The following is a 22,597-nucleotide window of genomic DNA, read 5'->3' as shown; positions in this document are numbered from 1 at the left end:
GTGATTGCCATTTTACGACTTAAAAGGCGCGTATACAAATCCGTCAACAGTGTAGGGGGGGGCCTGCAAGACGGCCTGCGAATGTGAAATCGCTAAAAACTCGTCCCGACAGAAATTTACCCAAACAGCTCGTGTAACCGGCTCACCCTATCCCTCTCCTCCCGTAATCGTAACGAGGGGACAGGCCGGCTAATAAAGACAACAACAATAGACGATCTTCTTGGTTCTTTCGGTAAAGTCACGTAGAGTGGCCGAAACGTCGTGAGAATTATTTTATTATGTTTTATTTTTATTATTTTATTATTTCCATTCTACGTGACTTTACTGAAAGAACCAAGAAGATGAATCCCTGCAGTCACGAAAGCTTTAAATTGGAACAATAGACGAGTTCGAAGGCAACGAGTGGATACAATCCACGGTCATCATTATCTCCATTCACAATTACACGTGTGATTTATTACAATAAGTCCATAGCGGCTACACAAACAGCTCCCGAGGCAAGGGACGGCACACAATCTGGCATTCTGTGTGAATATCAATACGATGGACTTATACATCACCAAACCGGGCGCTGCTTGGCGAGGGTTCGTGATTAAAACGAGAAGGTTGCTTCATCAAGTGGTCACGTGCTTCTGATGAGACCTCCAGAAGGTTTGGCTTCTTTAACTTAAAGCCTTGCAGGCTTCGGTTCTCAATACCAATTGGTAAAGACTTCAACACATACCCGATGACGCGCCCGGCAGGGATCAACCTCCCGCCAGGGATCAACTCAGCCCACCCATCACTTCAGCAGCGGTATGATGCACAGCCGTAATAACGAATAACGCATAGCCATTTGTCAATCCACGACTGGACAAACGGCTCTTCGGAGTTGTGAGGCTGGTTGACCAGACTTCGTCAAGATGCTCATCAACGCGAGGTAAAATAGATCACTCGGCACCGCTAAAAAAGTATATCATCCACTAAGCTATTAAGAACAATGTCATCATATCACTTTCCCATGATATTTGCCATGGCTGAGAATCGGCCTCATGCCATGGCTTATCCAGGGTCTTTCATTTTCAGTACCTCGTATTTTTTCCGACAGAAGGTACTTATATAGTTAGTTGAGCACGCTATATATGGGATGCTGCTGTGTGTGGATTGGTTAGTGCACTGGTTTTGGAATGCCTTTGTGGCTGGTTTGATCTCCTCTCTGTTAGCAGTGGCATGTGCAAGCAATTGCAGGGCTGCACCTTGACTTTTTGTGGTTGTGTCACATAGTCACTTTAAGATGTTTTCTTGTTCATGTTTTTGTCTTTTGTTTGTTGCGGTTGCACCCGATTCATGAGCCGAATGGCTCACAGGGCTCTACCAAATAAATGAAACTGAAAATAAAACTTAAAACTGAAATATCAAATTCTGTAAATACAACAATGCATCCGATGCCCGATCACCAATAGCGATTGCACAAATTATAAGGTTTGGTTTTTGTCTGCTTAATTTCCCTGTACCTCTGGATGACAAAGCTTGGCAGTCAAATGCAAAAGCCTTTTGTTGAAAACAGCATGGAGGCAACGTAACCACAGCATTGTCTCGTCGCGTGGTGAGAGAGATCAAAATGGGGAGGCATCAACAGTGGTATGTCATCATCGTCATCATCATCCTCCTCCTCTGGAATCGTTCCTCAGCAAAGCGGTTATCTCCAATACCAGTAGTAGAGGCTTCCAGAAGAAGTAAAATAACGCCTCCAACGAAAAAAAGTCGACGGTGTCAGCCCAGGTATTTAAAAAAATAAAGTTTAGTACCTGTAATGATTGGCCATTGTGGATGGGGAGAGGGGCCCTTTGACCATATGTCGCCGTTTGACCATACGTCACAGGCTCCTGTCAGTGGCGGCTTGGTGAACAAAGCAAATGTAGTCTCCCCTGTTGCATACTCAAACTAAACAATTTTTTATATGTTAGCAGGTAAGGCCCACTGAGCTACGTAGTTCTTTTTCAGAAGCGACCTGGTCAAAAAATTATCGCTCAACTTCGTGGCTTATCGCGTGGACATTTATGATCGCGGCCAAATTACTCTAAACGCACGATGTTGATTCTAAGTGTGGAGGGAAACACCGGCGCACCCGGAGAAAAATCCACGCGATCACGCGGAGAGAGAAATACAAACTCCAAATATACAGCAGCAGGCGTCAAGGTCGGGATCGAACCCACTACCTCCTTCATACCAGGCGAGGTAGTGAACATCTCCTAGCGACCCCGGCTCAGTGCGTGGATGCTCGGGTACAGACCGCACCCCAGGGTTACCGGTTGGCGTCGGCGGGGTCGCAGTTTGCCAGGAAGCCCAGCACCACCTCGCTCACAGTCTCGTTGGACAGGACGTCCCAGAGGCCGTCGGTGGCCATGATCAGCACATCGTTGGGCGTGTGGCTGCGCTGAGACATCTCGTAAACGCAGACCTGGCGCGCACACGCACACACACGCACACACACATGCGCACACACGCGCACACACACACGCACACACATGCGCACACACGCGCACACACACACGCACACACACGCACACACACACGCGCACACACGCGCACACACACACGCACACACACGCGCGCACACACGCGCACACGCACACACGCACGCGCACACACGCGCACACACACGCGCACACACGCACACACACACGCGCACACACACGCGCACACACGCGCACACACACGCACACACACACGCGCACACACGCGCACACACACGCACACACACACACGCGCGCACACGCGCGCACACACGCGCACACACACGCACACACACACGCACACACACATACGCATTCCCCCGTGCAGCCTTAACAGACTGTTGAGGCAAGTGCTGTTAACAAGTAGCACCGATGAAGGACGACACGGCACACGAGGGGGTGGGTGGCCAACACCACGCCCGGCCGCCTTTGTCCCCCTAGTGGCGATGTTTAACACACCGCACCAGGTACTCATTTGAAGCTGAGTCGACCGAGCGGAGGCCCACGACCAGTTCAGATAATAGTCACCGGTGTTGGCCGTGAGCGGGAATCTAATTCGGGTCGCCGGGTTCGTAGCGCAGCGCACTAACTGCGACACTACCGCTCGTCAGACACACACGCGCACACAGGCATACCACGCACACACAGACACACACGCACACACACAGGCACACCATGCTTGCAGAGAATTACACAGCGGCAAGGGTAAGAATGCTGCTACCTTCACGGAGGTTTTCGCGGTTGTGCTGTTTGACTCTCTGATGTGTTTTCAACATACGAAAACAACCCACAGAAAGGCAGAGAGCGATAACCAGAGGAGTCTAGAAACGTTTTGCAGAGCGAGTGTTAATAAGGGGACAAATACAAACAAATTTCAAAAACTGAAGCTGAAAAGCTGTCCACTGACACCAATAACAATTGCGAGTCTCTCACTCGTAGCGGAAAGCGTGGGTTGCTGATGATGTGAAGTATCTGAGGTTCAGAACCTTAAACGTTATAAACTACAAGCTGTTGATCACCGTGGAAGTTATCTCAGCTGCGTGTGGTTTTGCCAGTCAGTCAGTCAGCGTAATGCTCGTTTGCACGTTTATTGATACGCATTCACATAAACGTTGTACGCATCTCATGGGCATTCCCAGGATTAATTAACGCACGAGGAAAATTGCGCAGCAGAACAAGAGGCCGGATAAGCTTTGCTATTATGCCTATTTTGTAAATATATGCAATAACTGAAGTCTGCTAAATGCCAAATATTGTGTTACGTAATCAACCCGACGTGAACTCCACACCCGCGTACGCTGTGCAGCGTGGTACAGCTTCCTATTCTCAACAGCAACCGCTGCTGTCACGTGCTGCTAAGTGTCGTGTCCGCGCGTGTGTGAAGTCTCCGTTGTGCCGCGGGAGTCACCGCACACTGTGAAGACGACATCCACCTGTGGCCTCGGCTACTGGTAGCACAGCAACCGCTTTGCAAAGGAACAATTTCAGAGGAAGATGATGATGATAATAACAGGCATCTCTCTCACCACGCCGCGAGACAACGCTGTCGTCACGTTGCTCTCATGCTGTCTTACAACAAAAGGCTTTGAAATCCCGAGGTACGGGAAATTAAATGGGGGAAGAAAAAAAACCTCATCATTTGTGCAGTCGTTATTGGTGATCGGGGTGAGGCTATTAACCCGTCTCTTCTTGAGCGGTTGATATTTCAGGTGACCTCTGGAGATGTTTTTAACCCCCAACTTCGACAGTTTTCAGCCACGTGCTCTGATAGGGGGCACCAGCTGCACGGAAGATCCTGTGAGCTCAGAGACGGTGGCGTACGTACTGGACGACACGAGGCTACGGATCATTAAGTAGGGAAGAAGTGATCCAACATGTGATGACTTGTAATGATTGAGAGCCAAGAATCGATTGACATACAATACATTGTGGTATCAATCAACATAATCTGCTGTATAGCGGCATTAACACACAGCATGTGATTCATAAACAATTATTGCACGCACACAAGATTCAATGCATATATTGTCAACCAAAGAAGTGGTTTTAATCAAGGAATTGTTTTTCCTTAACATTAAGCATATATATGTAAAATCGCGTTTGCTGAGCACAGGGCCAAAGGCCCAAAATGCCAAGTGCCCAGCAACAAACAGCACTTCTGAGTGTCTTATAAATATGAACACAAGGTGATACGCACTTGATAAACGAGCCGATGGAAGGGAATTACAAGACAAGCAGTGCGAGGGTAGAAGCAGAAAGCGACGTGCTGTGACCTGCAGTCCAGTGATCGAGTGAGTGGGGGAATGAGTTGGTGGGCGAGCGGATAGAGTTGGTGGGGCGCCACGGTGGCGAGATGTTAACTACCTCGCCTGGTATACAGAATGTCGTGGGTGGGTTCCATCCCGACCCAGACGTCTGTATATTTTAAGTTTGCATGTTCTCTCCGTGGTTGCGTGCATTTTTCTCTGGGTTCTCATGTTTTTCCTACCACATTTAGACTCAACATGCGTTTAAAGTATTTGGCTGCTTTAAATTTCCACTTGATATGTCACTTCGTTGAGCAATCATTTGTAGCTAAGTTGCTTTTGAAAAAGAGCTACATAGCTCAGTGGGCCTTAACTGGTAAAATAAATGTAGTTAAATAGTAGGTAAAATAGTAGAGTATGCTGTTGTGATCTGGGGTGTGGTGGTGGTTGTGGTTGAGCACAGTGTGGTTGGGACGAAACTGTCGGTGTGGAGGAAGCCACGATTGAAGTTTGCGGGAAAAGCAACCATGGCAGGAGCGATAGTCCAGCCGACTACTAGCGCACCGAGCCAACGAGTGAGCGGAGTGAATGGGGGCCGTTCTGGATCATCGTCAACCCGTGAAGGTTCACTGCGGAAGACGCGGCCCTCGGTGGGTGAGCACGGTGTGGGGCGAGGGCTGTGGGCGGTCACCGCGCAAACCTCTGGGCTGCAGGACAGGAAGGGCTTGATGTGCTGGTTGGAGTCGTACACTCGGAGGTCGTGGTCGCCCAGGCCCCGGGTGACGCCGATGGTGGCCAGCACGCGCGCCTGTGTGGGCAACACAACCGCTCAGGGGGGCCGTGCCCGTGTTCCTGCGCGCACACCCGGGCACCGCACGAAGGCCGGGCGGCTGAGATAGACGTTATCCCTGCCGCCGCACATCGACAAGCAGCCCAAGTGTCGGTAGGAGCACAATTCACGTCAATGACAACAGGAAAGATCTGCATTAAGTATACCACTAATGACACGTAGACACTTATACACTTATTGAATCAGTGGCACAAAAATGCATAACTATTAAACCATTTTTTTTTTACTATTTTTTATTTGACCAGGTAAGGTGCACTGAGATTTAGAGCTCTTTTTCAGAAGTGGCCTAGCAAAATATGACAGCTCAACGAAGTGGCTTATCACGTGGAAATGTATCGCAGCCAAATACTCTAAATGCACGTTCATCCGAAATTTAGAGGTATAACTGGAACACCCGGAGAAAATCCACATGACCACACAGAGAGGGAGATATGCAAACTCCAAAAATACAGGTGTCAGGGTCGGGATCATATCCAAGACCTCCTGTATACTTGGCGAGGTAGTTAACATCTCGGCACCGTGGCGCCATGTTCAATCAGCCATGTTCTATCCACTGCTGGATGAAGGCCTCCCCATGCCGCCACCATCTTCTGTAATCCCACCATGAAGCTATTCACCCAGCACCCGCACATGAGCCGATTTCATCGCTCCATCTCCGCGATGGACGTATCTTTCTCAGACGCGTTCCAGTCCTTGGCTGCCACTCCATCTCTATGCTGGATAATCGGTCCCTCGAGGGGAGGTCCTGCCCGAGCCACTCGCTTTTCCTAACAGTTTGAATTGTCTAATGCAGCGTGCGCTCTCTAATCCACGTGTCCTTCCCGCTCTGTATCTTCATGTACATTTCAAGCCCGCATCTCTCCTAGCTTCTTTGCGAAATTTTCAGCTTACATCCATTTACATTTAATTCCAGCATTCGTATCGTTTTACCTTCATGTTTTTTTTATACATCTGCACCACGCGTCACCTGCTGAGTAATAGTACGAACAAGCTGAGCATAATACACGCTTAATAAGCATCTTGTAAACACACTTTTTTTGTTAAGCCAATCGCTGACATTGCTCTCCCGAGATACAAATATTTCCTCCACCGTTCGGCCCCTGCATGACACGTGAAGTGGTAATTATTAGTAATTTGCCTGGCAGGGTAATGTCGGGGGCACTGTGACATGTGGTGAAATTACAGCCAGGAGATGCGAACCCCTTTTTTCCTGCGCGGTGCATTTAGCATTTCCAATTGTCGTCACCCTTGGGACCGCCAAAAAGGGGCCTGCGCTAGATGGAGCTCCAGAGAGCCACTCGATAGAGGACATTTCTGGGCTATTCTTCCATTTCTGGCCAGATGTCATGTAGCACAATTGGCCTCATAGCACTTATCCAAAGTATTGAGCCCAGGCACAAAAGACTAAAATGCTGACTCGTATGTATATAGAACTTCTTTTCCACCGTACGTAGCCAACCGTGCTAATTGGAGGTGCGGGCTCCTAATAAGCCCCACCACATTTTACAAACGCACGCACAGCTCACATTTTTCACCACTAAAGATGCCTCCACCTAAATAAATAGAGACGCAATTTCCTTCTCAAAACTCCACAACATCGGAGAAACACACCACATTTTGGAGGGACAAGGAAACATAATGGCAGGCTTTCATCTGAGCTCTTTCAAGGCTCTATCTTACCACCACTACCAGCAATCACTGTAGAGCTGACTAGGTGAGTAAGAGATACATTCTGTGTTTATCTGCAGAATAAGCTCCTCAAAGCTGTGAAACGCCAAATTATAAGCAAATACACAAAATAGTAAAAGTGCAATTTTCTCACAACTACCCCACAGTATTCCCTCGTTATTCACGAACTTGATATCCGCGAATTTGGCTATCCACGAATCGCATCTGGAACTCCACACGACTTCATCGAGAGAGAGAAACAATTTGATTCGAGAAACTGATGCAATAAAGCGATAAGTCCTAATTTAAGGTGAGTTAATTTAGAAACTGTGATTTTATAATAAAACAATTCTCACGACGTTTCGGCCACAACGCAAGCAGCCGTCCGAAACGTCGTGAGAATTGTTTTATTATGTTTTATTTTTATTATTTTATTACTTCCCTTCTACGTGACTTTACCGAAAGAACCAAGAAGATGAATTCCTGCAGTCACGAAAGCTTTAAATCGAAATGTGATTTTATACTTTAATATTTATTTCTATTTATTCTGTTGATTATAACAAGTGTTATGTTGTGTGCTGATAATGCCCATGTATTTAATATACTATTTATGTATTTATTTAGGGTAATTAATTAAAAAGGCCAACGCATCATTCTCCACAAAACTTGCAATTCACGAGCATCTCCGCAACGTATCCCTCGCAAATAACAGGGGAACACGGTGGTTACAACCGTGCCAGCAGTGTCAAGTCATCAGAAGAATATATATTCCCATCCAGGGCTCTCCCAGCGAGCTGCGCATCACCTTGTGTCACGAGAATGACCTCTCGGTAAAATGACATCACGGAAATGACTTCTGAAGTCACTTCAATCGGCTTCTCGTCCACAGGAGGTAGAACACATTTCCATATTTCCAGCAAACAGCATTCGTCGTATTCATAAGACGGGAATTAAACCGCAAACATGAATAATCTTTCAATTGTGGAATGTGTCAAATTAAGTGGGGAAAAAACCGAAATTGATATTATGGGTTTTTTCAACTATTAGCAACTAGGCTAAGGCCATCAAGTTAAATTCAAGCATATCATCTCAGTGGCGCCAAATCCGTGCCCTAGCACGAGCACGAGCGCACTCATCTACCTGGCCACATCTGCAGTTTGATTTATACTGTAAACACATTGTTATAACCTGGCTCTGTAGCACTGGAGCAGTGCCCCACTCAAACTTTGAAATGACGCAAATACCAACCAGGTATAGAATTAGTCCATTCTCCCTCCTAGGATGATAAAACGAGAACCACTCTGTGAGAAGTCAACAGCTAGTTGTCCTGTTGAGGACATACTGGCCCCTGTCATGGGAAGAGGGAGTTTATATTCTTAGGTTTTTTCGGTAAAGTCACGTAGGTAAAACATTAATGTTATTCTTTTATTTTACTTTTATTAATTTTAATGTTTTACTTATGTGACTTTACCGAAAAAACCTAAGAATATGAATCCTTGCAGTCACGAAATCTTCAAATCAGAGGGAGTTTCACCGCGGGGTCAATGGAGTTGAACGCTGTGTGACGTTAATCCGACTATGGTGGCACACCGAGTGTTAGCAAATAGCTTTTTGGAAATAGTAACTTTGGAGGGATTGACAAAGACAACGATTCCCCTGTATAGCCTTAACAGACTGTTGGGGCAAGTGCTGTTAGGGAGTTGCACCACAAGGGGATGGGTGGCCAGCATCACGCCCGGCCGTCTTTGTCTTCCCAGTGGCGATGTTCACACATCGTATCAGGTACTCATGAGGCTGAGTCGATCTAGGAGAGGCCCAGAACCAATTCAGATAATCGTCGCCGGGTTCGTAGCGCAGCGTGCTAACCGTTGCATGACTGCTCCCTACACACACACACGCTGGCAGCCCATGTGAATCCCAATAACGGTGTACAGCCTTGCAAGGAGCTGCTGCTTCGTTTAAATTAGGAAATGTTCCCTTGCCTGCAAAGCCGTTAACTGATGCTGCTCAACAAATTGCGGACAGCAGCAATGCAGCGAGGCCATTAGGCACACGAGGCATTGATGATGATGAGCGTGTTTGCATAAGGAACAGCGGTAGGTGGCGTTCACAGTGGTATGTGCATGCTGTGTGAGTCGGGGGGGGGGGGGGGTGAGTTATCGGGCCGTGTTTCTTTGCTGAAGGCCCTCTTTGTCTTTTCAACGCTGAAGGGTGACTGCACGGATACTCGATATCCTGCACCGTGCATGTGCAAACTGCTGAGTCGTGGGCAGAATTGGGTCAGGAGACAGGGCTTCAACTCACCCACTGAGTCGAGGAGACATTTTTGGAATAGTTTCAAACATTATACGGGCAACAAAAGTTCGATGAGAAAAAAATAAATCTCTTTAATCTTGCCAGGTTTGGGAAGTTTCAACAATACGCGTTTTCATCTTCCATTTTGTGAAAATTGTCAACAGTTATTTATAACAGTTTAACAATTAATGACTGCTTCTAACACATACTTCTGACGTTTTATAATGTGTAGAGCATTTTTGTCGCATATCTATCCAATCTAACATTCTGCCTTGGCATGGTCTCATCTCGGGCTGTCATTTCTTTCTCCAGGTAAACATTTACAATCCTCCACTAAGAAAACAAACCCTGCACCAATGTGACAATAATTAACGTATTTCCCTCCACATTTATAAACACCCGTGTCGAGTATTTGGCTCATGTAAATTTCCACGTGATAAGCCACTTCGTTGAGCTATCATTTGTGGCCAAGTCACTTCTGCAAAACAGCTGTATCGATCAGTGGGCCTTGCCTAGTTAAAACTAAAACATTGTTTGGTTTGAGTTTCTTCTACGATGTCTCAGCCAGCGTGGAAGAGCAGGCCAAACTTCTCCAGAGGCGCTCTCTTAGAGAACCCTCTCGGGGAGGGCCCTAGCGCGACATTGCAGGGCTGCGCCTTTACGTTAATACCCACCCCGCGCTGGTGCGGTGCCTGCCTACGTGTGTGCCACACCGTACAGGCGATTCTTTCCTAGGGCTGTCAGCTCCAACCCCCGAGGGTCCCCACCTTCAGCCAGGCCCCACGCCGGCTGCAAGCCTCAGAAGCGCGGCTGCTGCTGCTGCTACTGCTGCTGCTGTTACTGCTGCGTCACGGGGAACGTTGGGCCGCTACGTCCCACCCACTCGCTACGAACACTCTTCGCCGCGGCTGCCCTTTGTGCTGGCGCGTGAGAGTCAGGGCCAAATTAACCACCTGCAGTCGATGAGCAATGTTCCCGGGGAAACGCAGCGGAGGCTTCTCCTTGTAAACAGACTGCGCATTCAATAGCAGAGCGCTACTATAGCCAGCCAGCCTGCTTGCGCGGTGGATGTGGAATTGACACTTTTTAAAGGCATTGTCCCTGGAGCATTTGATGTGCGTAGCGCAGAGGTAAATTCATTATCATCGGTTATTGTTGTTAATGTTTCTGTTGGTGTTGCACGAAGCTCCAATATTCCGGTTTCTTTCATGTTGGACCAAATGACACCACGGGAGACCCTACACAGCCAAATAATAAAAACACAATATTTTTGTTTACCTTTGGAAAATAACACAGAAATGTGGAACTCATGGAAAGATACTGGAGAGTTATAGACAAACGACCTCTCTATGGCATTACTATGCGAAGAACATGACGATCACATGACGATCACATGACGATCACATGACAGGGTGTTCAGAATTGCAACGATCAGTGACCTTGAGGGGTAACGTTCTTCAATGCTACCCCGCATGTTTTCGTGCTTGTATTGTACAGCCGTCCAATGTCTCTTTGCGTTGTGCCACGCGCTCTGGGTGGCCGCTTATGTCGCTAAATTGGGGGGGGGGGGGGGGGGGTAATTGAAGATTCCAGAAGCATGCATGAGCTGGCCTCAGCCGACGTAGAAGGCAATGGGAGGCACTTCATTGTGTTCCAACAACGCACAGCAGGTGCAGCCAACAGTCCTTCGCAAATGGGAAATTAAAGAATCGCCCGGCTGCGAATGGGCACTTACACGGGAGGCACACAGCGACACATCAGACAGCTCCTGATGCCAGCGCATGGATTACCAAACCCAACAGATTTGTAACGTTCATCTTTACCCATGTATCTATAGTTACATTTGAATGTGCAATGTGTTGTCTTGCTGTGGTCTGGGACTGGTCTTGCTGTTATTTTGCTGCCTTGCCCCAGCATGGGAATTTGCCTACTTATGCAATTTGAACTTGTATATTTTATCTATTTAACATATTTATTTTTAGTGATTTTCTTACCCATCATATACTTTGCACGCCTATCGTTTTTTTGTGTTGTTTGTTGTAGTAACTTCCTGAGCTGCCCCGACTGGACATCTGTGAAAAAGAGCTTCATAGCTCATCGGATTATTCCAGGATGAATAACGCTTCTGAGTCTGATTTATAACGTTCTATCGGTTGGCTTTCAAACGCCATACGTAGGAAAGACCTTGTGCTCTTTGGTACGGCGTTCAATGTTTCACTCCAAGTGCTGAATTCATTCCTGAGGAAGCTTCAAAGCACCAGCGGCCAACTGTTGGACACCAACTTCGAGCAGAATTTGTTGAAGCGAGCAAACTCTGGACCGGTTTGAACATGCTGGCTCCCGTCAGCAGGAGTCAGGCCTATGAAGCGAATGAGCGAATGTCGCTCGGTCGTCCGTTAAAGTCCACCATGTTGGTGACACGGCTCGCCCGTAGCGCAGTGGCCGCACGTTGCAGTGGGTCGCGGCTCTGATCCGGAAGGCCGTCCTGGTTAATACTGCTTGATGTGTGTTAACGGGAAAACTCGCCCTCCGCTTCCTTTACAGTGGACGTTAAAGAATCCCCTGACGTCGGGGGGGAGAGACCCCCCCACACCCCCACGCCCCTCACCCATCCCCCATCCACGTTTTTACTTTCGTCGGTTGCGATAAGATGAACCCAGAATAGCGGAGAGGTTGCCACCACAGCACATGAAGCCGCATCATGTATGTGATTTGATTCATAGCGTGTCCCTTTTCCACCTCCCCCCCCCGAACTCCTACACCCGGTATCCCCCTAGAATGCTGGGTACTACCTCCCTGCTCCCCTTTCCTGACCCCAAACCCCCAAGACAAAGATCCCCCATGTAGCCTTAACAGACCATTGGGGTAAGTGCTGTTAGCGAGTAGCAGCATCTATAAAGGCCGGCACGGCGCACGAGGGGGGAGGGGTGACCCGCACCATGCCCGACCACCTTTGTCTCCCCAGTGGCGATGTTTACACGCCGCACCAGGTACTCATTTGAGGCCGAGTCGACCTAGGGGAGGAGGCCTAGGACCGGTTCGGGTAATCGTCACCGGTGTTGGTGGCCGTGAGCGGGAATCGAACTCGGGTCTCTGCCGGGTTCGTAACCCCCCCCGTCCCCCCCACGGTCTTTCTGTCCCCCTCCCTAGAAACCATCGACGCCGCGTCGCATGGGGCTTGCGCGCTCGCCTCAATAAAAACATTGACGTAGAAAAAGAAGATCAGAGATCCCCCTGACATCATTCGAAATGATGAGCGGTAAGGTCATTGTGTGCCGGTGTCAACATTTGCCAAATTCGGACAATGACCCCCGGAAAATGACTCAATTGGGATCACACGTCGGCGATCGTTGCCCCCCGATTGGCAGATGCAGCCACCCGTTGCGCGAACGGCGCATCAAAGATTTGGCAGCCTGCGAGCAGTGCGGCCACAAATCCCAAACCATCGACCCACATCGGAAACACTCCGCCTGCTGCTGCTGCCTTCGCTCCATTTAACGGAGGAATGGATGGGATCCCCTCGGCTTCTGAACAGACAATTGAGTGGATAGCAAATCTAAAATTAAATTTTTTAATCCGACTGTCATTAATCCATACGAAACAAGAAGAAGACTGGCAGACTGAGTCACCTTGCGCCACGTGGGGACAGCTGCCGCTTGGGGTGCCCTTCAAACCGTTTGAGACCGAGATGACGCAGGGCGCTCCGAGTCGTGCCGAGGCATTGAAGCAAGCGCCGCCGCATATAAAATGCAAAGATTGTTGTTGTTAAAGATTATTACGTCACGTTAGGACATTCAATGCGGTCAAGTTTGTGTGCTTGTCCTGGGGGACCAGGTTGAGTAGAATGTCCAGATAACCACAGAGGATGCCACCGTGCAACCCTTAGATGACTACGCGTAATAAAATAACACACACACACACTACACGGTACAGTCATGTATGCTAGCACCCGTACTGTGCGATAAGGGTGAACACATGTGCCGTACATAATACATGCTCGGCACGTGAATTACATGACGCACCGTGCGCGTCAATAGTGCTTGCTTGTTTCTATGACAACCAGGCCCTGCAGGTCAATGTATAAGGCACTGTACACATCAATATGATGAGAGCACTTTGTAAAACACCCTGCCACTATCGGCTCATTCGGTTATGCAAATAAAATCTATGTGTGCAAGACAAAAAGATAAATAGCTGTTAGCGAATAGCACCTATGAAGGCCAGCACGAGGAGGTGGGTGGCCAACACCACGCCCGGCCGCCTTTGTCTCCCCAGTGGCGATGTTTACGCACCGCACCAGGTACTCATTTGAGGCCGAGTTGACCTAGGGGAGGAGCCCAGGACAGGTTCTGAAAATCGTCACTTCTGTTGGCCGTAGGCAGGAATCGAACCTGGCCTGTCCGAGTTCGTAGCGCAGCGCCCTCAACGCGACACTACCGCTATATATGGCACGCGCATTACGTTTTTCCAAGCGCCGAACGGCATGAATGTTTATTGTGGTTTCACACGGAGGCTTTCGCGACCAATATTTTTCATAATAAAATTTTTTGGGTTAGATCGCGTACGTATAAATGCGTCGTAACCCTCCACCACCCGACGCAGCCAGTAAGGTTTGTCACGTGAACAAAACTTGCCTATTAGTTACTACTCCAGCCCACCGGTGTGTTGGAGAGAATGGTGGTGTTTAAACAGGAGCCATGCTCGTGTTTGTGACGGGACTTGAGGGGACTAATGCAGTCGAACTGCGTCCGTTTAGCAGTGTCCACGTGTGAGCGAGAGGGGTTTTCGCGAAACGGGTTTTTGCTTTTGCACTCGCAGCGACTGGTATCCAGAATCAGAGACCCATAGACTCATCACGCAGAGACTCATGGACTCATTAGACAGAGACACATAGACTCATAGACTCATCACATAGAGCTATAGACTCATCACGCAGAGACTCATGAACTCATTAGACAGAGACTCATAGACTCATCACATAGAGCTACAGACTCATCACGCAGAGACTCATGGACCCATAGACTAATCACAGAGACCCATAGACTCATCACGCAGAGACTCATGGACTCATTAGACAGACACACATAGACTCATACCTCATCACATAGAGCTATAGACTCATCACGCAGAGACTCATGAACTCATTAGACAGACACACATAGACTCATAGACTCATCACATAGAGCTACAGACTCATCAAGCAGAGACTCATGGACCCATAGACTAATCACAGAGACCCATAGACTCATCACGCAGAGACTCATCGACTCATTAGACAGACACACATAGACTCATAGACTCATCACATAGAGCTATAGACTCATCACGCAGAGACTCATGGACCCATAGACTCATCACAGAGACCGATAGAATCATTAGACAGAGACACATAGACTCATCACATAGAGCTATAGACTCACTACATAGATACACAAAGACTCATCACAGAGACCCATATTGGACTTATCACAAAGAGATCGAAATACTCACACAGACCCATAGACTCATGACAGAGACGCAAAGACTCACCACACAGAGACGCATAGATTCACACACAGACCCATAGACTCATCACAGAGACGCAAACACTCACCACACAGAGATACAAAGACTCATCACAGAGATTCAAAGACTCACCACACAGAGACGCAAACACTCACCACACAGAGACCCATAGATTCACACACAGACCCATAGATTCACACACAGACCCATAGACTCATCACAGAGACGCAAACACTCACCACACAGAGACCCATAGATTCACACACAGACCCATAGATTCACACACAGACCCATAGACTCATCACAGAGACGCAAACACTCACCACACAGAGACCCATAGATTCACACACAGACCCATAGATTCACACACAGACCCATAGACTCATCACAGAGATGCAAACACTCACCACACAGAGACCCATAGATTCACACACAGACCCATAGATTCACACACAGACCCATAGACTCATCACAGAGACGCAAACACTCACCACACAGAGACCCATAGATTCACACACAGACCCATAGATTCACACACAGACCCATAGACTCATCACAGAGATGCAGACACTCACCACACAGAGACCCATAGATTCACACACAGACCCATAGATTCACACACAGACCCATAGATTCGCACACAGACCCATAGACTCATCACAGAGATGCAAACACTCACCACACAGAGACCCATAGACTCAGACACAGACCCATCGACACACATTCAATACGATATGTACTACTATGGTACAGTGGTACACCAGTGGCCCCCTCATGGGTGGAACGTTGTTCTGCGCCTGATGTGGCAAAGAGCTGACACGCGTGTTCAGGAGATCAAAGGGAAGTGAAATATATTTAGTTTTTAGATTTATTTATTTTACTTTTTTTATGAGGGAGCAGCAGACCCAACAAAGGGTTTCACAGCACCGTACAAATTAATAATAATCTCTGGTTTAGCTAACTTATCCTGTAGAAAAATACGGAGGCTTTTAGTTTCTATCTAAATGGGAGAATCTCCAGGGTCAGGTGCAGCTCTTGAGGCAGAGAGCGCTCACAAATCTGTGGGCCGAGGACCGAAAACTGTTGTGTGCCAAAAGCGTGCGTGGCTGACGGAGTGACACGGTCACGGTGGGCGAGGACCTCACGCTCCTCGAGTGAGGATTGCCGATCTGCACAGACGAAGCAGCTGAGAAACGACCTTGTCCTCCCGTGCACTTACTCGTTACACTGATGCGGTCCAGCCCTGCAATGGCCCGGGCTTATTATCGTGAAGCGTTCAAGCGCAAATACTGGCACACGCGGCGAGGTGCGACCTCGCGTCACGCTTGCGAAAGCCCTAAACGTCGCCCTCACGCACGCACCATTACTGGGCTTCACTATTCTAAAGATTCACCGCCAAAATCGGTAAAAGTCAGGCAGCAAAAAAAAGGAGTTCAAGTGAAACAAGGTGAGGGAGCAGAACGCTTTTCGTGAGCTGCTAATTTAGGTGCGAGATTGATTAGTCTACATTACTAATAGCTTGCCAAGCTATTGGCAATGTGGACTGATTGCAGTTAATGTGAAGACATCGATATTTTCAGGTACGACGGCCAAGAGCGATGAGCCCGGCTCCCTGAGTTGGGGAGCCCTGTTCATGGTTAAGCCTGGACCAGTACGCCAACCAGTATGGTGAAGTACGGTCAAACAGCCCTCGTGACCAATCAATGGGGAGGCTTTGATCAAGCAGTATATTCACCAAGGGAGGCATATTTTTGCTCGGTTGGCACCTCCGATAAGCAGGGTTGGCTACATATGGTGCAAAATAAGTTCAAAAGACACACATGCTAATGATGAAGAATAATCTATGCATGGACACCACCCAAGGACACCGAGGCACTCGCACAACACAACGTAGAGCAACACAGGATCTGGAAGGACGTTAAAACGAAGGCACCGTATAATAATAGGTGTTTTCTCCCTTTTTCTGGAAACAAAACTGAAACCTTTTTTCAAGGAATCATGTCTGCATTAACCACAAAACTTATGGTCAAAATGCAAACAAAAAACACACTCTGAAAATATATGCATTGTCCTTGAAACTGATTGGTCCACACATGATTCCTTGTAAAAAGGTTTCAGTTTTGTTGCCAGAAAAAAGGGGAAAAACCCTATTATTATATTTTGGTACTGGCAAAGGAGGCCGAATGATGATGAAGGCACCATATTCTCGTGATTTACACTTGCGGTGAGCTGCTGCACTGCACGGACGATGCGGACGTTGTCATCGGCGGAGCGGGGGACTCCGATCACGGTGGGCCCCCTTCTCCCTCCTTGCTCCAGCCCCCCGCCCGCCCCCTTTGTCTTCCCGATTACTTTTCAGCCCCCCCCAGCTTTCTGTCGCCCCTCCCCCCCAGCTAGGACCAGGCCTATCCCAAACCCACCTCATCAATCCCTCTTGCTTTACTGTCATCAAAAGTACACCACCACTTACAGTAACCCAATTATTCATTTGAATTATCACGCTATGTACAAATGTTATAAATGATGTTTAGTGCGTTACTTTCATTAGTCGAGTCAAATATTCCGGACTCTAATTCGTGAACATTCCGAAAAACGCCACACGGCGAAGGAAGTCGATGCTCTCACGATTGACGATGGCTTTGGCGGCGGACTTACGGGCCATTCATTTCTGGAGGAAGTGGATCCACGAGTGGTATCGTCACTTGGAGAGTGGATATCTCTTACAGGGACCAGCGCCATCAATTAGGAGGTGCTTTGTAATTTAGCGAAGGCCACCGCCATTAGGTGTGCACCATGTAATTTGCGGGGGACACGACCATCACTGCATCGCTGCGGCACATTGAGTGTCACGCCGCTCGTGCTTTTATTCCGACAGGAGGAGAGAAAGGCACGGCTTAGACAACAACCATTATTCGGATGCGTTACGGTGGCGACTACGTAAAAAGGGCTTGGGAAGGTCACGGCGCCTGCAGGAACGGTGTCCGGCGCACGAAGGTTGCGGAACGACAGCAACGGAGAGGGAGCGCGCAACGAAGGGATGCTCAAGAAGGAGCGTGGCGAGGTGAGAGCGTACGCGATGAGGGCCATCGGTGGGCAGGGCAATCAGCAGTGAGAGGCTTCAGTCGAGCTGCTGCTAAGCACAATGAAGCAACCGCATCTGCTGACAAAAGCCCAGTTGCAAAGATGACCCTCATCCAAAAAAATCAAGGAAATTAATGACCACAGTCTCGGTTGGACGTCGAGATTTTAAAAGAAGCACCGACTTGTTTATTGTCAAGTTTGAAAACGCGCGCTCTCGGGAAAGGGGGCAGCCGAGGTGAATTTGACTCACCGTGCTCGCAACAAAACAAGTCTACGCCGAGCACCACGATCGTGGGCCCTGTGCATATTGGCGTGTTCAAAGCATGTAGACGTGCCATGACCCCAATCGTTAAAACCGTCTCTCACACACGGGGTACCTTCTTTCCTTCTCCGTAGATCAGCGGGAACTTCAGATCGTCCTCGTCTATGGTTTTGTACGCCCTGTGAAAAGACAAGGGCTCGTGTAACGATGCATTCACCGCACCACGTATAATTGCCTAAAGTAGACGTGATTACTACGACGCCGTCATGCCTATTTCTGTCTATTTACGTGGATTATAAACATAGAAAACATACAAACAAGACAACGTGAAGAGAGTTCAGAAAAATAGAAACATAGAGGTAAAAGTGGTGAATTACAAACAGCGGAAACACCTGTCAACCCCTTATCAGTGCCTACCTTATTACAGACCAATTCAGACGTTATTAGTCACCCCGTGCCTTTATACATCTCAACGTTCATCCTACAAAGTCCCATCAAAAGGGAGAAACACAAATAAATAGACAAAAATAATGTTTTGCCCGTATTGAAACGGCTGTACGCTGTATGGACCTGACCACATAAGCCCTATAAGATTAAACCCTCAGGATAAAACAAACCCATGCATTATTTATATATATGTAAATATGTATAAACAAGAACAAAACTGCAGCTTTGGCAAATGATACATTGATTTTTAAAAACGTATCTTCTCCAGAAAAGAAAACACGTCCCTTTTTATTTCCCCGCGTGCAAATGGCGCGTTTAAAGACCACGGGCCTATCTTGGGGTAAAGCAGAGACAGCTGCTGACGAGCGTCCGGCTCGTTGCGGCCTTATTCTCCGCAGGGAGCGAAGAGGAGTAAGAGAAGTAAGAAATGGTGTGCATGCGGCCTCGTCTCGTGCTGCCGGCACTCCGCGGCGAGAGCCAGCGTGGTCCCAGAGCTGCCAAAGTGGTGGCGCGCTGCGGTGGCGAGCGGTAGCGTCGACATGACGAGGTCACTTCTTCTTCTTTACTTTCGAACGTCGAGTTGGGAAATTCGACAACGTCCACATCGTTGCTCACGAGTGCCGAGAGCAAGCATCTGTCCTGATCTGGGATTTTTGTGCAAATTTCCACTGGAGAAATACCAACGTTGAGGAGCTGCTGGCTGAAACACTGATGACTCCTTTCACCAGTGAACACTTCATACATTCAGTTTTTTTCATGTTTGAATGTTATTTTCTTTATCCGTACCCAGGCATCCAAAAAGAGCATTGCAATACTGCGTTAAATGAAAGACAAGGTCAGAGAGTGTTGATGAAAATTCTGCTGCAAACACCGATTTGTACGAAACCGATTTGCCCTTTCAGAATACTGACCACACTACGTCCATGCGTGGTATTTACTGTAGTAGCCACCATTCTACTTAGACGTTTCATGTGCACAGCAACAGCATATGTGGATGGCTCATGCTCATGACATCAAGATACCGAAGCGGAAGATTTCAAATACGCAACAGCTTACAGAAGGGCCTCCACCAGATAGGAAAAAATCCCCTGCAGGAGGGAATTTTGGCCTACTCTTCCACACTGGCCAGGAATCTCAAAATTGGTGGTAGTACCCACACTTTACCCCACCACGCATCATCCATGGTGAACCCATCGACACTACAGAGTGGGCGGAGGTGGGGGGCGGGGGTTGATGACGTTCGCCCATTTGATTCGACGGCCGTGCCGGGAGATCGGATCGACCCGGTGACCTCGGGTTTGCAGGTGCAGCGTGCCGACCCTGACGCCGCCGTGCGTCGAGCAACTCGGCACTCACGACGGCGATGAATGCGAGTGTGTGCGTGTGAACGGTGGTGTAGCGGTTAGCGCGCTTTGCCACCAACCTGGAGACCCGAGTTCGATTCCCGCTCATGGCCAACACCAGTGACGATTATCTGAACCGGCCCTGGGCCTCCCCTAGGTCGAGGTGGGGGGCGAGGTGGGGGGCGAGGTGGGGGGCGAGGTGGGGGGCGAGGTAGGGGGCGAGGTGGGGGGCGAGGTGGGGGGCGAGGTGGGGGCGAGGGGGTGCGAGGTGTTGGGGGGGGGGTGAGGTGGTGGTGGGGGTTGAGGTGGGGGGCGAGGTGGGGGGCGAGGTGGGGGGCGAGGTGGGGGGCGAGGTGGGGGGCGAGGTGGGGGGTGAGGTGAAGGGCGAGGTGGGGGGCGAGGTGGGGGGCGAGGTGGGGGGCGAGGGGGGGGCGAGGTGGGGGGTGAAGTGTTGGGGGGGGCGAGGTGGGGGTGGAAGGTTGAGGTGGGGGGTGAGGTGGTGGTGGAGGGTTGAGGTGGGGGGCGAGGTGGGGGGCGAGGGGGGGGTGAGGTGTTGGGGGGGGCGAGGTGGTGGTGGAGGTTGAGGTGGGGGGCGAGGTGGGGGTCGAGGTGGGGGTTGAGGTGGGGGGCGAGGTGGGGGGGGGGGCAGTGCTTCCCACCAGCCGGCCATGCTGTGGTCCCGGTACAGCATGCGCTTGCCCATGTCCTTCTTCTGCACGCGCCGCGAGAACTCCAGCGCCGTGAACTCGTCGCCGAGCAGATGCGGCTGCAGGTGAGCCTAGTGGGGGGGGGGGGGGGGGGGGGGGGGGGGGGGGGGAGATGAGGGGTGGGGGGGCGTAAGGGGGGTGGGGGGGGGGGCGTAAGGGGGGTGGGGGGGGGGGGGGGGGGGGGGGGGCGTAAGGGGGGTGGGGGGGGGGCCGTGTTTGCCGCTCGTTGCAGAGGTTCGCAGCTTGCGGCCTCGTCCCGGTTGGTGCGCTCACCGCTGCGGGTGTACGAACCGTACAGTATGACGCACCGTCTACTTCACGACGCAAGATGAAATTAACCTCTGTGTGTGTGTGTGTTGACCTTCGTTCGCACCCGTACTTGGCCAACCCTTCTCATCGGAGGTGCCGGGGAATGACAAACAATCTAAACACAAAAAAGCGGTTCTGAAGAAATTCGTTTATAATCTAGATGATTTAAAAGTGTATAGCTCCAGTGGCTTCCTAAGATCGGAAGGAAGAGCATTCCACAGATGGCCGCAGAAGCACATCTGAAAGCGAGCGATGCGGTGACCACCTTGGTTCGTTGGTTAGCCAAAAGCCGCCGCTGCGAGGATGACCGGAGTTCACGTGATGGTTTATGCTCCTTCACGAGATCAGCAAAGTGTTGTGGTTCGTTTGTGGCAAGCACTTTGTGTGTGCAATGAGGTCATTGTGTGCCGGCGTTATGGTTGGAATTCAGAAAAGTACACACAAATGACTCAATTGGGATTTCACACAGCGACATCGCCCCCGACTGTAAAACGACGGCCTACTGTGCGTGTCGAAGGCCTGCGCCTTCCGTCGCGGTCACAGCCTCCCGCTAGAAAAGAGTGGTGCGGAAAACCAAACGTGCCGAATTCTTTAACCTTGCGACGGAAGATGTGAACAGGAGCAGGACAAGCGGTCACACACAACGAGCCCGCCAAAACATTCGGGAGACATCTGTGAGAGCGACACTCTCGGAAGACGTCACCGATTCTGCTTGGGTAACTTTAACACATTGTCTCGTCTTCAGCCATCCTCGACTTGAGCTAAAGCGAGTAGCAGCGTGCCGACGTGACACCACCACTTGCATGCCCAGGCACGGCTGGGCTTTTTTTCCATCTACGTAGAGATTGAAACTGCGGCAAGGGCACGCCATTTTCTGTCGCTCGCTCGTGGCCGATAAAGATCAAGAGCATGAGAATTGTTTTATTCTTTGATTTTGTGGTGAGAGGGGGGAGGAGAAATCTCCCCCCCAAGCGGTAGAAGTAAAAAGCAATACCACTTGCGTGCGAAATGCGACGTTTGTGACCCCGTGTACTCATTCCACGCTCATGAACATTAATTGTTAGCAGCAAATCCACTTTCCCCAGAGGATCACATCTCACACAAGGCGAGGTTTAACCTTCAAAACTGCCTTCCACAAGAAAAGAAAAACAATTTCAATGACGTAAAGCGGACAACTTATACACGACGGGGGTTTTGTTGGTGTGTTCACGAGGCCGCCAACTTGCTGTGTTACGGTTTATAATCCGGATTCACGGTGCTCGGCCTCGCTGCTCCGTGAGCACAGAGCCTGATGGCAGTCGAGGAAACCACCACCACCGCCACCGCGCACACGGTCATGCAGATGGCCATCGCGATGCTTCCCTCCGCTGGCAAAAATTAAGAGATTCC

The 22,597-nt window shown here is 49.6% G+C and overlaps 1 protein-coding gene across 1 annotated transcript in view; it reads right to left on the bottom strand.

Moving 5' to 3' along the window:
* LOC133351796 (protein phosphatase 1H-like) overlaps positions 1–22,597 on the bottom strand; it is a 77,324-nt gene that overhangs the window by 13,386 nt on the left and 41,341 nt on the right. Inside the window, exons 5-8 of the mRNA XM_061567330.1 lie at positions 20,852–20,970; positions 18,518–18,581; positions 5,442–5,549; positions 2,289–2,440 (exon numbers count right to left, since the gene is read on the bottom strand). Of these exons, the coding sequence (XP_061423314.1) occupies positions 2,289–2,440; positions 5,442–5,549; positions 18,518–18,581; positions 20,852–20,970 (443 nt within the window). The remainder of the gene's footprint in view (positions 1–2,288; positions 2,441–5,441; positions 5,550–18,517; positions 18,582–20,851; positions 20,971–22,597) is intronic.

The sequence above is a fragment of the Lethenteron reissneri genome, chromosome 38 (genome assembly GCF_015708825.2).
Source record: "Lethenteron reissneri isolate LAM-NWPU_2019-01 chromosome 38, ASM1570882v1, whole genome shotgun sequence".
Classification (NCBI taxonomy): Eukaryota; Metazoa; Chordata; class Hyperoartia; order Petromyzontiformes; family Petromyzontidae; genus Lethenteron; species Lethenteron reissneri.
This window is presented reverse-complemented; position numbering and strand designations above follow the sequence as displayed.